The 16,396-nt window shown below is 38.7% G+C and overlaps 1 protein-coding gene and 1 long non-coding RNA gene across 3 annotated transcripts in view; one reads left to right on the forward strand and one right to left on the reverse strand.

The window, feature by feature from the left end:
* GPT2 (glutamic--pyruvic transaminase 2) overlaps positions 1-16,396 on the forward strand; it is a 19,234-nt gene that overhangs the window by 398 nt on the left and 2,440 nt on the right. Inside the window, exons 2-9 of the mRNA XM_026036502.1 lie at positions 6,005-6,094; positions 7,651-7,759; positions 11,296-11,429; positions 13,361-13,604; positions 13,887-13,966; positions 14,445-14,581; positions 15,265-15,439; positions 15,934-16,089. Of these exons, the coding sequence (XP_025892287.1) occupies positions 6,005-6,094; positions 7,651-7,759; positions 11,296-11,429; positions 13,361-13,604; positions 13,887-13,966; positions 14,445-14,581; positions 15,265-15,439; positions 15,934-16,089 (1,125 nt within the window). The remainder of the gene's footprint in view (positions 1-6,004; positions 6,095-7,650; positions 7,760-11,295; positions 11,430-13,360; positions 13,605-13,886; positions 13,967-14,444; positions 14,582-15,264; positions 15,440-15,933; positions 16,090-16,396) is intronic.
* The window catches only part of LOC112944991, a 15,192-nt gene continuing 6,478 nt past the window's right edge, over positions 7,683-16,396 (reverse strand). For both annotated transcript variants that reach the window (XR_003248903.1, XR_003248904.1), the window contains exons 2-3: positions 13,018-13,145; positions 7,683-7,739 (exon numbers count right to left, since the gene is read on the reverse strand). This is a non-coding gene — a long non-coding RNA (uncharacterized LOC112944991). The remainder of the gene's footprint in view (positions 7,740-13,017; positions 13,146-16,396) is intronic.

The following is a 16,396-nucleotide window of genomic DNA, read 5'->3' on the forward strand; positions in this document are numbered from 1 at the left end:
GCCGCCCGCCCCGCGGCCGCTCGCGGAGCTGCGGGCGCTGCCCGGCCGCCCCCGCCGCTCCGGGACACGGGCGGCAGCCCCGGCGGCCGCGGTCAGCGCTGCGGGACCCGGCCCCGAGGCCAGAGCCCACGGGCTGAGCCTCTGCACCAACGTAGGGAAATGCAGGGAAAAACAAAAAATCCAGCCACTACCCCAGTGCCTGCATTTCTGCCATTCATTTTCCCCCGTATTACTTATGTGTTAAAATTAACAAAAGTATATATAGCGATTCTGCCTTTATTTTTCTGTTTCTACATCCCCACTTCTTGGGTAAGCATGAGAATGGGCTTATTTAGCTAGTTTCTTTCCAATAAAGCACCTGGCAGAACTACGTAGGGCTTCAAGTACTGTTCCCTACCTCCCCTGGGTTAGGAAGTCTTGCCAATAGGTAATCAGAGACGCAGCAAGGCAAATTTGGTTAGGCAACATGTGCAAAGTGCTTTGAATAAAACAAGTGTGAGAGCAATGCTAAAGAGAAGACAGTTTTTCCCTTTTTGTGCTGCCAGCTTCCCCTGTTTTCAGAGGTGAAGTGTGTTTTCTACTCATTGGGCTGCATGCATCAATACATCCAACTCCAGTATTTAAAAGTGCCGCTTTACAGAACTGCACTTAAAACTTATAGCATAGGGACAGAGGTTTCTTCAAACTACTTGTTTTGAATTTTGCCTTAGAAGATGTTTGCAAAGGTCTCATCACTTTATCCAGCAGCTCCATCCCCTAGAAGGAGAACTCACCAGGACCAGAACATAAAACCTCCCAGTGCCCTCCCGGAGCGTGTTTGTTTTCACATTAACGTCAGTGGGCAGGAGACAGTGCTTGACAAAACAAACACAACCTGATCCTTATGGACTCCTCCCTGCTCCCAGGCTTCCTTCATGTACCAGCTGAGTCAGAGGCAGGGGCAATAATCTCCTGTGTACTCCTCAAAAACTGCAGGAGAAAGTCCCTGCCGGCTGCTCTGTTAAAATACTGTTATGGCAATTTTGTGTCTGCTCATGTGGCACTGCCCATTTGAAAAGCTTTTTCTTAAACTAGCCTCATGGAATATTTTGAGCTGCCAACGCTCACGGACACATGGCTATCCCAGCTCTGGCCAGGGCAACTGGAGAGAACAAAAATAAGTCTCTGTTGGCAAGGGAAGGAGGAGGATCTTACCGTTGAGTAAATGCATCTGCAAGGAATGCTGTAATCAACTTTGGGAAGCAGCTGAAACACAGTCGTTTCTTGCTGCACTACTCAGATTGTTCATTCCTCTATACTGCTCTATGGAAAAATAAAATTATTCCTTATTTTTTAACCAGACTGTCTGGGAAAATATACAGCCTGGAGCAGTATTTACCATGTGAGACCCATACCTTGTAACTTAAATGTTATTTAATTTTTTTTGGTCTATATTTGACCTCTATATAGTAGCTCCATTAAGGTTTTTTTTTTTTTTTTTTTTTAAGTTCAGCATGAGCTGAACTAACGCTGCCTGCAGAAATAACACAGACAGACAAGGAGAAAAGGCTGAGGTGGCTGTCAAGGGGTGATGGCCCCAGATAGACATCTGGCTCTGCCACTGCTTTTCCCTGACAGCCAAGGGGATGTGCAGTAACAACCATGTGGTGGGCAAGAACCCCTGCATGTGCCCAGTAGGGAAGGGCCCTGCTGACTGGTGGTAGCAGGAGGGGCAGAGCCTCTGCAGTATCTGCTCTGCGAAGATGCCTCTGGGCCATTTGTTTCTATGCAAACTAAAAGCAAATAGGAGCAGACCTTGTTTAATCAGACACAGCAGAGGCCCTCCCTGTTTAACTTGGTTCAACTTAGTTGCACTTAGTTACTTGTGCAACTGCATACAGCTGGCTATGCAGGTTACAAAACAGCTACCTGAGGCCCTCTGCGCAGCCTAAGCTTTTGCCGCGCGTCCGAGTTTGGTTGCCTCACTTTCTGAATGGCAATTCCGCTCACATTTTCCCTGGCATTTGCCTCTTTTGTACGTTAACTGTGAATGATTCCTATGGGAGCTGTAACTTCACAATGCACACAGAAATAAGGACTAAAATGTTACTTTAGAAGTCTTTGAGTAATATAGGGAATAATTCTTTAAAAAGTAAATAAAACCAAGGCATTCATTTCAATCTCTTAAGTAATATGCTCAGGATTAGGCCAATATAAGTAGCAACTTAGAATGCTCTACTAAAGCAGAAAAAGATGGATTGCTCAGGGGTGCAGAGGGGACACGCTGTGCTTGGACTTCCTAGGTTTTGTTGGCCCTTGGCTTGTATTCATCTAGTTGAAAAAATCAAGATTTTGATCTACCGCATTTCTAGTCAAAAATTACTTATTTGAGTAAAAGCTAACAGAGCTTCTGCCTGAAAGAACTGCCAACTCTAGGCTTTTAACTGGAAACCAAGAAATGGAATTGGAACCAACAGTAGGATGCCCCACAGACAACAGAGCTAGGACACCATTGACTCACCTCCCACGCAGGGACGGTGCTTCCAGTGGCACGGTGCAGGGCGAGCAGCCCGCCTGGGTCCGCAGAAGAAAGATGGGGATCAGAATGGGCTTCTGTGAGGATCGATAATGTAATTCCCACTCGGAGTCAAGCAATATTGTGTGCGATTCCCATGCCAAGTTCGAATTTTAGGAGAGCTGGAAGCACTGTACTTGGAAAGAAGAACAAGCAAGCCATGTCTACACTTCACTTCTCTACATGGTTTCTTGATAACTGTGACCATGAATTTCTAATAATAACCATTTATTTCTAGTACCAATAAATAAGTCATATTCTCTGCTGGAGGGCAAAGAATGAAACTAATTTCTAAACTGTAACTGTAACACCTCAGAAAGGTGGCATGTGTAATATACAGCAATTTATGTTTGGGTTGAGGCCTCTGTCCCACTGTAGGAATAGTGAAGTGATAACTCCAAAATCACATAATGTACACAAATTAATTTCTTTATTCATCTTACATTAATGCAACTGACTCTAAATTCATTTTTTTTCTTTACTCCCTTCAATTCTCTGTTTAGATAATAAAACCACCCAAATCCCTCTTACTTAAACAGCAATAATTTTAGGCTTCCTCTGACAGAGTATTTGGGTTAAAAGATAGTAGAGATTGTTCACTAATTCTTCAGGCTTTTACATGCAATAGTAAGATTTCTGTCTTAGAATCAAAACTTGTAAATATGTCCCTCAGATCTGTGGAAAGATATAACACAACTTACACAATGACATGCAGAAATATAACGTGATATGCCAAAAAGAAATGACACATGATTGACTGGCATGCTCAGTAATGAAAGATGTTAAGCGTTAAGTCGCCATCCTATAATTTTCTGCTTTGAATACGTGACGGAATGCACAGTTAGAAAGTATCTCCCAGACAGGAGCTTTTGACCTCATTAAGACAGAATGGTTGTTTCTATCATTCACAGTAATGCTAAAATGTAGGGGTTTATTCATATAGGTGTATTTTTGAAGGGAAATGTACTTTGAACAGTGTGTAAGATGCCAGAAGTGACCTGAGGACAGCTCCTGTTTTGTAATCCCTGAATGCGATCTACCAATAATGATGAGAACATGCATTTCCTCATCTAGTACTTGGGAGCATGAGAGGCATCACTGCTATTCCAAGTCAAAATCCAGAATTTGCCTTCTCCTTCCTCTCAGCAATAGTTCATGTCAGCTTGAATTGCACATTCATTACACAAACTCAAAGCCTCATTCTGCGGTAAGCAGGTCAGGTTGACTCTGCAGCTGTTAGCTGGTTTAATAAAAACATTGGATTGCTAATTCAGACCTTCATGTCCCTATTAGTTAAGGACCTCCGGGACATGTTTTCTTGAGCTTTTAAGGGACAGGGAGAAGCAAACAAGCAACCTGGCTACTACAGCATGTATCTCAGCTATGCTGAAATGTTTGTTTTTGCCTGCTCTGCAAGCTGTGGCAAACCCAGGCCTTGCTTATGCTGAGGAAATTGTTTCAAAGTGTGATGTTTTAGCCAGATAAGCCTTGAGAGGAGGCACAAAGAAAAGGCAATGAAAGTGAAACAGTGAGGGACAGCCAGGACTGGGCTGAAATGCACAAACAGCTGAAACATTGTGTTGCTTTTCTGTGTTTAAAAGTATTTTGCATTTTCATAGCCTCCTTAAGGGAACTGCTATCAAATCTCTACCTATCACCATTCCCAAATTGAAATAACACAGGCCTGTATAAAAACTGAGGACTTGTCTTTGAAGTTTCCTGCATCAAGATTTGTACTAACCACACACAAAAGAATTCTGGTTCATGTACGAAAATCCTGTAACTTCCAATGCCTAGAACACTGATAGAGTTGTTAGAATAATCTTGCCTTACTTCAGGTTTCTGAGGTCTTTCATTTCACAAAAAAGACTGCAGTTCCTCTGAGAATAGCAGCAGTAACTGCAGAAAGAACAAATCTCCAAGAGGACAATTCCAAAACTAGGAGGATTCCTTTATGCTATTAAAGTCCTTTTGTTCTCAAAAAGAGAGCAACTAAAATATTTAATGAATATTTGTATCTCCTGATGTACATCCTAATGTCTTTCTCATCTTTAGCTTGAAAAATGAGTATCACAGTTATTCTCTTTGCTAATAATTTCAAAAAAGTAAATGGCAGAAGATTGGTTTTGTTCCCAAGATAAAGATTAAACTTTGTTAAAGACAGGGTCTGGCGCCACTGAAGCCAGAAGCCTATAGGAGTGAGTGGCTGTTTGTAGGGCTGGGAGCTGTTCAGTTCTCCTTCATGTGGCTCACAGCCTCCTCAGTAGACATGACAATCGATCTGGCACTTACTGCTCCAGAGCTTGTTAGCGGGGTTCCTGTCCTGCAAGCTTCTTCCTTCCCAGATCTCCGCCTGCTTAGGAAAATCAGAGGCACAGGGCAGCTCCAAGCCTGTCAGTCTGCCTCCAGAGCACCTGCAAAGCCTACTGCCACATAAATAACAAATGAGCTCTTTACATACACATATAAAGACATGTACATACACACATATATATGTAGCACAGAAACATCTTTATCACTAGGGAAAGCAACAATCCCAGTGGCCTAACTCCTCCTGTAGGTTTTCTTGCTTGCCAGGGTCTCAAATGGTCTCAGAGCACAGGCATGTTGCTGACTTGGTCAAAGACTCTTTAGTCTTCTGCAGTGAAATAGATCTTGCCTTAATGTACTTTTCTGTACAGAAAACTACTATTTTCAGGTTATAATACATATGCAAATACTGTATCACTATTAGAAGCTTCTACAATCTCTTAAGTATAACTTCTAAAAGTTATAAATTTGCCCTTACCTAGCTCATTTATTCTTCTTGTATTGTTGGCTTTTACTTTCAGATAATCTTATTGGGAGAAATATATGAAATATTGTTCATATAATGGGAGATTATTTAGCATTTCTGCTGTTTACCATAAGAAACCTCAGTTTGACAGATCTGTATGTGTAAAAGTAGGGTCATTATATAATGGACATCTAGTATAGTCAGAAAATAAGCAGGCACTGAATAAACAAACTCTAAAAAGAATGTGAAGTTCTGAGGCTTCTTTTGTTGTTGGATTTCTCAAATGTTCTCAAATCTTTCTGCCTTCTTTGCTCATCCCTCCCTCTCTCAGGTGCACCGAACAAGTTGCTTTAATACTGACAATTTAAAACGAGTTTCTTTCATCTTGTGTTCCTCACATGTATAGTTTCCAGGCAAGTCAATCTCTCATTTGTAGCTAGCAGGGAAAAAAAAAAGGGCTCATTTAAAAATGTGTCATAGTCTGCAGAATTTCTGAAAAGCATTAAAATGTACTGGCAGTATTGTATAAGAAATGCATTAAGCTTTACTAGAACATTCTAGCTGTGTTGACTTTATGAACTGTTTCATAATAGCTATTTAACAGATATGAAAAAAAATAATTCTTTTTCTCCTAGTTCAGCACAAACAGTACATTGTGCATGATCTCTTTTTAGGGAATTAAAAAACCTTTCACTGAAGTAATTAAAGCCAACATTGGAGATGCACATGCAATGGGACAGAGGCCCATCACCTTCCTTCGTCAGGTAAGAATATTATATTATTTCTAGTTCTTATGGCATTTATAAGATACTTTGTTCAGAGACACTGACTTGCCGCAGTGTTTGTGACTAACATGTATTCCCCAGTTTCATTTTTTTTTTATATTAGACTACCAAGAAAACCTTACAATGAGTTTGATTTGTGGGTTCATATGAATGGTTCCTTAGATTTTGTCTTAAAATTATTCTTTCATAAAGAATGACAAGTTTTGATTGCGTTGAACTCCTTTAACTTGCTTGCTGCGTCCCCTTTCTAAATGTAGTAATTCTCCTTCCTTGCTTTTCAGATCATTCCCCTCTCCTCCTTCCCCTATCACTTATTCTATATTATGAGCCAGCACATTCGTTATCAATAACGCAGACTTCAAAAAAGAAAGAGGTCATGGTTAAGGGAAAAAACAAATCCCTTTCTTAATCTGACAGCATCCTTTAAGGTCTGCATGCAGGCAGCGGGGGCAGCTAGTTTTACAGCTACTAGCTTTGTGCATTTCACTAGTTTGTAGATTAGCTTGTTCAAAGGAAGAGAGCAACAGAATCCACTTTTGATGTTTGTTCCCAAACAATAAAGCAAGTTTTAAAACTAATACTGCACTAGTTGATGAGCATGCCTTACACACATATGTAAAATCCCAATTATAAACTAAACTCAGAGAGTTTCAAGACAGCCTAAAGCCATGTCAAACTGGGGGTTATACAAAGCTGGATGATGAGATTAGAAAATTGAACCATATAACAAACTTTGTTAGTGAGCTATAAAGAGTAGTTTCTTATAAATTAACTCAGACTTATTGTTCAGATTCACTGTGCACACAGACTAACTCTTTAGTCACCTTCCCACATGCATGCATAAAAATGAGACCGAGATTAGAACAAATCGAAGCTGATTTCTAACAAGATCTCCAGATTCTTTTCTTTGTGGCTCCTATTGATTCATAAGCTTATTTCTGCTAGGTCGTGTTTCTCCTTTTGCTATGTTTTTTATAATCAGTTTTTCTTCTTTCTTCTTTTTAAAATTATTTCCCATACCATAAAATTGATAAGAACAAGCAATTACTCAGCGAAAGATTATTAGAACATGCAACCAAGGTTTTAAAATCTGATCATATTTCTCAGTTCTGCTCCATACTTTAATTCCTGATCTCTTGACAAGAAAGTGAGCTAATAATACACAAAGAATGAAGGATGGAGCTGTTTAGACAGTTCCTCTTCTGAATTACTAACTGCTTTTTACTGTGCTTGCACTATGCATAGGTCAATTGGACTCCAGTCTTTACCATACTTGTAATACAAATAGTTAATAATTCTATAAGTGCTGTTATCAGCAGAACTTAGAACCTGGTAATAATTCTTCACTTCTGCAAGCACTACCCTCAAAAGAAAACAAAATAAAAAAACACCCTGCAAACTGTTCATCAATAATCTTTGTTTTGAATTAGCTAGTAATCATGATCTTAACTTCACAGGAAAGTTAATATAAATATTACCAGCTTAAAAAAACCATTGAGCAGTGGCCAATTCACATAGTTTTCTTGGCAATCTAGGTAGTGGCACTGTGTACTTACCCAAACCTGCTGGACAGCCCAAGTTTTCCAGAAGACGCCAAAAAGCGAGCGAGGCGGATCTTGCAGGGCTGTGGAGGAAACAGCTTAGGTAAGCCCCTGTTTCAGTTGATCCTATTTGTAATACAATCAACTAAAACAGTTTTATAATGTCCAGTGGTGAAATTTCCCAGTTGTCTTTTATATGGTTTTTACAAGTCAAATGAGACCTGGCCTATGGCAAAATGATAGGGGGAGATTCACGGTGTGGCCTGATTAATAGTACAATTTTTTGATGAACTTTGGAACTAGGAGGACAAGATGACGATTGTACAGCTACAGAGCCCTCATCACACCAATATCTAGGCATAGCCATAAACTCAGCCCTGAGCTTTTTCTGTATTAGAGGAGTGGCACGGAGTACTACATTCCTACGAATATGTCTATTCATTGCTGTTGATTCATTCCTATGAATTCATTGCTATTGATTATGACATCTGTTAATCCTGGAAGCTGACAGATATGTCTCCTGCTAATTCAGGTGAGACTGTTCACTATTTCATCATCTCTCAGGTATGAAAGTGATAATACCTTGCAGAAAAAATAGGGAAACAGCTGAAATGTGGTAGTTTTTTACTTTAGTCCAGATAGTTTTAACCAACGATGTTAAACTCCCATGTCTCCAAAGCAAAATAACCCTTGAAATAACTCAGTTCTTCAACCACTGTTCCTCCAAGAGGGTATGCACACATGCACATAAGTATATACAAGCTCTGCATACTCAATAGAGAGAAAATACTAAAGCTGTCTCCTCTCTTCTTTATTGCTGATCACCCAGCAACTGGGCTATTCACATGGATCTGAAGAACGACACCAGAATTTCTACTTTAGAGAGTGTTGCAGCCACAGGGTACAGCAAAGAATGTGGCACACTTAATTACCCTCTTTCAGGTACACAGAGAGGCTAACTGTGACATTTCAGAGCACATTTCAAAATAACTGACATCTCCCTCAATCTTTGCGATTGCACTGCCTATTTACCTTGGCATATTTTAAGAGAACATTCTGTGAAAAGTCATTAAAAATGAAAAGTTACTAAATAGTAGTTACATTAGCAGTCTCTCAGCTTTGGAATATTTCTAACAACACAGGCTACTACAGAATATATTTTTTTAGGCATTGATCTTGTTTCTATAGGTAGAACATAAAAATTCAGTTACCAACAGAGAGAAATTGTTATAGAATGTTGAAATACTTTTCTAATTTAATTGGCAGAATATATGTAGGATTTTAAGAAAGATCAGTCTACCAAACAAAAGTTTGCCAGAGTTGTAAACTCATCTTGGGGGCTTGTTTGGCAGTAACTGCCCTCATTTACAGATGCTAAAAACTATTCAAAGCTAAATAAGCTGAAGATCTCTAAAGGTGTATTTATAACAAATATGCAATGCTATAAAAATATGGAGGACTATGGAAAAAACTGATTTGTCTGTACAGCATGTATACATATGGATGGATGGATGGATGGATGGATGGATGGATGGATGGATGGATAGAGAAAAGGTTGGGAAAAGGGAAATGTGCAGTTGGTTTTCCAATCCACAGGACATTTCAATCCCTTCTATATATTCTTGGAACAATCAACCAACACAGTACTTGTTGGCATGTGAGCGTTACTGAGAATACATTTGAAATTTGCCTCAATCTTTCTTTGTAGTGCCTTTTAAATTCATTTTATTTGCCAGGACACATTGAAAGTTCTCAAAATGTTGGTCTTGGTCTCAAGCTTCTGGAATGAAATGAAAGGAATTCAGGCTTGGGCGATATTGCAGAAATAGGTTGATTCTGTACAAAATCCCTTTTTCATCAGACCACACATTTCAAATAATTTCCATTAGCTTAGTAGCAGGCAAGGAGAAAGCTGGCCTGAAGCAGTCTTAATATTCAAACAAGAAGATCATTCTGAACACAGTCTTAACTTCAGCTGTTTTCCCTGATATAGTAAGTTCCAAAGAGCAATTACTCCTCTAAATTTCTGAGAACTACAAACACCAATCACTTTTTTTCATCTGTTCTATTGGTTTATGCCTTCTCTCCACCCCTCATGTTTTCAGTATCACAGATCGGTCACTTCTCTTAATACAGTAGCTGATCTCTGTATTACACAGCTCTCCACCAGACACATTTGAGGTAGATGGATGTACAGCTGAATGGAGGTTATTTCTATCAGCTTGCTGATATTTTGACATCTAACTTATTGCTGTTTTCTAAATGGCTGTGAAGGGTAAATTGGTTTTCTTGGGAAAGCAGCCTTAAGTGCTGTGCCATGTTCCAATAAAGCCTGTTTTTCCCCGAATTTGGCAATGCAACACAGAAGTTTCTGTGTTTACAGCAGACACAGATAATGCAGTTTCTGAAAATCCTGCTGACAGGCTGTCTTCGTTAGAAGTTTTAACCTTTTGTAGCATCTTTACATACTCTAATTCTGAGGAAGAAGCTTGCTGCTTGATGTGGGAGTCAAGAAGGAGTAAAAATCTCTCTCTGCAAGAAGAAAGATACTTTCATATTAAAGTCATTACAGGACCTGTGCTTTGACAACTCTGCATTTAGACTAGGACTATCAAAATTTTTCTAGCTCTCAAAGGAGCCCAGTACAAAATGGCAGCTTGGTTTTGTTATCCTAGTCTCAAAGCGGCTTTTTAGCACTGGTCCAAAATCCATGTAGAGACCCAGTATACCTTTTAGTCCTGTGGAGGTAAATTTTTAGGACATCAGGGAACTTTGTGCATGCAGTTGTGCACTTCTTACAAAGGTTCTTTGTCTTTATAGATTATGCTGCTGCAGAGGTAGAGCGGATCTGTTATCAGGCTGACGACTAGCATATAACTGAGTTCTGAAAGTTAAGTCACTACAATTATTCCACTCCACCCAGCAAGCAAAGAAGATCATGCAGCTTCACGACAGTGTTCTAAATTCAACGTACACTTGTCGCTTCACCGTCCATCAGTTTGGGGCTTTGTAGCTTGAATCTATTTCTCACCTTGTCTCAGGCTTGTGCATGTTCAGCATGCTGCACATATAGCATCTTACTTCATTTAAGATTACTAGTTGTGCTCTGTAAACTTCACATGAGGCTTATATACTGATGGGTTACAACAGATGTTCCTCCTACAAGTAACTGAAAAGCAGTTGTGGCAAATGATGTGGGGGGGATAAGGAAGATACTTAATCAGTTTAAAGTAGGTTGCTCTTCTCAGGTAGATTTCAGTATAAACAAAGTGACTGAAAATAGTCAAAATGGGACTGCTTTCCCATTTTGCAAAGCTGACTAATTTTTTTTTCTTCTTTTTTTTAACCTTATCAATCTTTACTTACTTTTGTATGTCAATTATACTTATTATACTTGCCTAATCACAAATTAATTGTTTTTGCAGTTCTGTGAACAAACCACTTTCTTTTCCTATACCTTGGGGGAAAAGAAGATATAATAAAACAGAAAAAACGAGTTCTGGGAATTCGAAGCTCTCATATATATATTTTTAAATATATACACAACTTCTTCATACACTACTAGCTTAGGAATTTTCCTAGCACACAGCAAATCTGGTATTCATTGTTCTCAATAACGGCATGTTCTGTACTTCACAGGATCTTACACTGCCAGTCAAGGTATAAATTGTATCCGTGAAGATGTTGCTTCATATATTGAAAGAAGAGATGGAGGAGTTCCTGCAGATCCAGATAACATATATCTTACCACTGGGGCAAGTGATGGTATTACTGTAAGTGTTAAAATTAAATCTATTTCTCCTTGGTATGAACTATAACTAAACTAGTTATCTAGAAAATACAGATCTTTTTGTATGTCTGGCCTCATGAATTCCTTTGAGCTTATCTAACAGATACTGAAGTCATATCAAAGGGATATCCAATCATGTGGATATATGAAACTAGCTCAGAAACAGGCCCGTAGAAACAAAGTATCTTTACATATACTAACTAGTACTTTTTGGTGTAGGTAGTGCAAACTATAAAGGTACCTAAACATACATTTAGGAGACTCAGACCATTCATACTGTGCCCTCAGTAGTTAAGATGCATAAACACTGAAGTCTTGAGAATCACTGGGAGAAAGAAGATGGAACAGCCTTGGAAGGGAGAAGTTACAGGAATTCTTTTAGTAAACTGCCTGCTAATGCAGGTTAATGCTCATGGAAATCCCAAACACTGATTTCCATAACCTGCTCATTTTGAAAAGCAAAAAAATGAACAAAAACTTCACAAGTTTTGACTTAAACCAAGATTCAAAGATGATCCTCAACCGAAAACAAAACCTGTCTCTTATATTTCTCCTTTGCACACATATATTTCCAGACACTACAATAAGCAGTGTATACTTTGCTTTTATTAAGGCAGCCTTTTGAAGCTTATTTGTAAAACGCTTTTTAAATGACATCTAGTGGCAGGGTTCAGAACGACAGCGTTCTCATATGAACAGCTAAATCTCTTCAGTGAATGGGATTTCCAGAGTTTGTGATACCAAGGGCTAGGCTGGCAGCTTGTCAGGAATGGCAGTGTAGCGTCTCAAGTCTATCCTAGTCTTATTTGACTTCGCCAGCAATGTATTGAGTCTCATTATTTGGTATTTCTAAGGATAGAAAAACAACTTATTCAAAACTTGGGAAGGGACAGTGTTAAACACTTTTTACATTTGCATTTGACCCCAATTATACTTTTTTGGATGGTAGATATTTTTAAACTTATGATGATTTAGCTTGTAGATAATTAGCTTAGCATCCGAAGTAGCATGTGATAGAGGCCCAGAAAGGCAGATTTTTAGAGCATATTGCTGTTAAATCTCAAGTACCATTTTTAATTTTATATAATCGATTAGATGTTGATAAAGATGCCTGCTTTAATTGCATCTGTCCTTCAGAATTCTCCCTTGATCATAAGGGCAAGAAATCTCTGTACTTACTTAACCAAACCCACTCTTTTATCTAATTCGCATTAAAAAATTCTATACATGGACACAAACACAGACAGACCACCCTCTGGGCAGAGGTAAATCCTTTGGGCTGACCATATCATAAGCATTACATTTTGGGCTGTATCTTCTGGCCATAAGCTATATATGACACATTAGACATCCATCCTAAGATGTTCGCGCTTGTGGTCTCTTGTATTGCTTGAAGACAAAACCGTCATGTATCTCTGGTTTTGTACTGTCATGATCACTCTTGCTCCTAGTTTGCAACAGAGCTGTTCCAGCAGTGAACCTCCCTGTGTCCCTGCTCTTATTTCTGCCTCTTGTGCTTAGCAGGATAAAAAGACTATTGAGCAACAGCTATCTGAGGTTTCTTGACTTACAAACTCCAGTGAGGCAGAGCAGAAAATCCTGATCTTGATATTCCTGTTTTCAACCTTCCGTCTAGTCTTGAGCTCATTTTTTTCCCAAATGCAGCAGCTGATCAGATGTGATCTTCAGATGCTATGATCTGCAGAGGAATTTCATTAAACTGAGTTAGACGATTCTCAATCAGCTAGTAGCTTTATTTGAAATAAGGAAAATGACTATATGCTTCTAGAATAGAAATATACTATGCATTTTTTTAGCAATGAAGATTAGTAACTTTTTCTAGAGCTTACTATTACTTCTGGTCTGTGTAATTTTTTTTCCTTCTTTTTTAATTCCTCCCTACTTTTTCCCCAGTCAATTTTAAAGATCCTGGTGTCAGGCGGTGGGAAATCCCGAACAGGAGTGATGATCCCCATACCACAATATCCCTTATATTCAGCGGCCATATCTGATCTAGACGCTATCCAGGTGAACTACTACTTGAATGAAGAAAAATGCTGGGCACTAGATGTGAATGAACTTCGCCGTGCCTTGAATGAAGCTAAGTCATATTGCAATCCAAAAGTCCTCTGCATAATCAACCCAGGAAATCCCACAGGTCTGCGGCGCTTTGGTTAAACAGATATTTTTAAGCTAATGAATAATTATGGTTTCCTCAGACTCCTTTTGCTTAAATTACTAAGTTACCTTGATCCATAATTCCTCCAAGAGTGCACCTTGCTTTCACAGTGCTGTAATGAATTGCGTTCTAAAATTCACTAGCTCTTTTGTGAGAAAGAGGGAGATCTTACTGAACAACTAGTAGTCTACCTCAGATTAAGAAGATTTGCATCCATTCTCTACTAACTTTGTTCCTCTTGCTTTAAAACACAAACTATAGGACAAGTGCAAACCAGGAAGTGCATTGAAGATGTAATACACTTTGCTTGGGAAGAGAAACTTTTCCTTCTGGCTGATGAGGTAATGCATGAGGTGTAATCTTCTCCTATGTGTGGCAATATTTTTAAGAACAGGAAATGGATTCTCTGTCATTATATTAACACGTGAACAGAAATGCAAAGAGGACAGGAGGCTTGATCTAGATTTGAACTAAAGTATTTCTTCAGCTGAGACACAAAAAGAAAATTTGGCTGGAACTGACCTAAAAACTTACATGATATTCAGACTACTTGAATTGAATGAAACTGAAGGAAAAAAAAATAAGTTAAGGTTAGTTTATATTAAAAAAAAAAAAAGTTCACTGTTCTTTCAAAGGCCAAACTCTTAAGTAAACCACATGAGATAAAAATGTATCCTTATAACAACTACTTAACAAAGAACCTTGTGTCTTCTAAATGCTTTAAGTGTTAATACTGTTTCTTCAGTGATGACTCTCTAAAAGGCCATCTTTTATCCCCAGCTGGGGAACAGAGTACATTAATGCCTTCTGACTGTTCAGGTTTACCAGGACAATGTGTACTCTGAAGGATGCCAGTTTCATTCTTTCAAAAAGATTCTGTATGAGATGGGGCCCGAGTACTACAACAATGTTGAGATAGCCTCTTTTCACTCCACCTCCAAGGGCTACATGGGCGAGTAAGTCTGGTTTTTGTGTTTGTTTTTTTTTTTTTAAATTTCACCTTCCTGATTAATCTGGTTGGGTACCTCTGTCATGTTACTGACCTGAAGATAATATATTGTCCTCTGTTAATTTGAACTAAAAAATATTAGGTAAAAAAATAAATAAAGCACGTAGTAGTTTTCATTTGTTTTCAAATCACTAAATAGTGCAACGTTACAAGTGTATTTATATCAAACATTGAACACCTCTTTCCCATGAAGCTTCAATCTTACAGGTCTGAACTAGACCTGTGATACGGCCTCCTATAGCTAAGTGAACGGCCCTGAAATCACTGAGAAGTTTAATGTTACAAATGTTTGGGCTTGGTTGTTTCTTGGGGGGAGGAGATGGAAGGAGAAGTTTTTCCATTAAGTAAACTCTACTACATGCACATCCTCTTGTTCTGAAGAGCAAACAATCCAAGTTAGTCATTAACTTGCCTAACAGGGAGGTGCATGTGCACTGTTTTCTCCATATGGACTATTAGGATGAATGGCACAGTATTTAATTCTATCTTAACATAACTGTTTCAGCAGCCTAAATGCTACATATTGCATGAACTCATTAATTGCCGTTCCACATTTGCAGTTGTTTTCACTGTTTTTCCAGTATTTATTACTCCAGATTAATTGATCTTTTCTGCTCATTCTAATCATAGATGTGGCTACAGAGGAGGTTATATGGAGGTCATTAACTTGCATCCAGAAATTAAAGGACAGCTTGTTAAACTTCTTTCTGTTCGTCTTTGTCCTCCGGTCTCAGGACAAGCAGCAATGGATGTTGTAGTGAATCCTCCAGTACCTGGAGAAGAATCTTATTCACAGTTCATAAAGGTCAGCTATAACACACTTGTTCCTTCATGTACCTCCTATACCTGTGCTAAATACCATGAACTCTGTATGTGCACAGAGTATATGCACAGAGAGACTTTTTTCTCTTCTTGGAGAATCCTGTAATAACACCAGTTTACAGAACTATAAAGTATATCTTAAAGGTAATCATACTGAGTTAATTTTAAAATATTTCGTATTCTTTTTATGGTTCATTTAGGGGTCCCAAAAGCTAAGAAGGCATTATCAGACCAGCTTTATCAACGCTCAGTTTAGCTTTTCATCTGTGTTTAGCATGGAAATAGGTTTGCTTTGACTAAAATCTAAATAGAAATGTAAGGTCAACTGCACTCAACTTAGGTAAAACCATTTGCTCTAAAAGCCCAGCAAAGCCCTGAAAGTGCTTAATTCCAGGTAGGCTTCTTGAGGCATCATAATTTTCTCTGGCAATCTTGTGGCCACTTGAAGTTAGTCAATCTCATCTTCCTTTTTTACAGGAAAAGGAGTCTGTCTTGAACAATCTTGCCCAAAAGGCCAAAATAACAGAAGAATTGCTTAACAAGATACCAGGAGTTCACTGCAACCCACTTCAAGGAGCTATGTATGCTTTCCCACAGATCTTTATCCCTTCCAAAGCCATTGAGGAAGCAAAGGTCGGTCAGTCATTTTTTTTTTCCCCCATTCCATTTCAATCTTCACACACTTGTGCCTGACACTCTCCATGATGAATTTCTATTCCAGGCAGAGTAAGCTCATGTAGTTACAAAAACAGCATTTCATACACTATGTATGATCTTAAATATAACAAGATCCTTACTTAAAAGGAGGAAACCAAAAAAAAAGAAAAAGAAAAAAACCCACACATTTCAACATATTAGTGAGGCTTCTAGGTTCAGAACATTAATCAAGGAGGTTGCTGTTAATGAGACTGAGTCATAGGATGGACAGGTGGCTGAAACT

Source organism: Nothoprocta perdicaria, unplaced genomic scaffold, assembly GCF_003342845.1.
Source record: "Nothoprocta perdicaria isolate Ctin4 unplaced genomic scaffold, notPer1 scaffold_18, whole genome shotgun sequence".
NCBI lineage: Eukaryota > Metazoa > Chordata > Aves > Tinamiformes > Tinamidae > Nothoprocta > Nothoprocta perdicaria.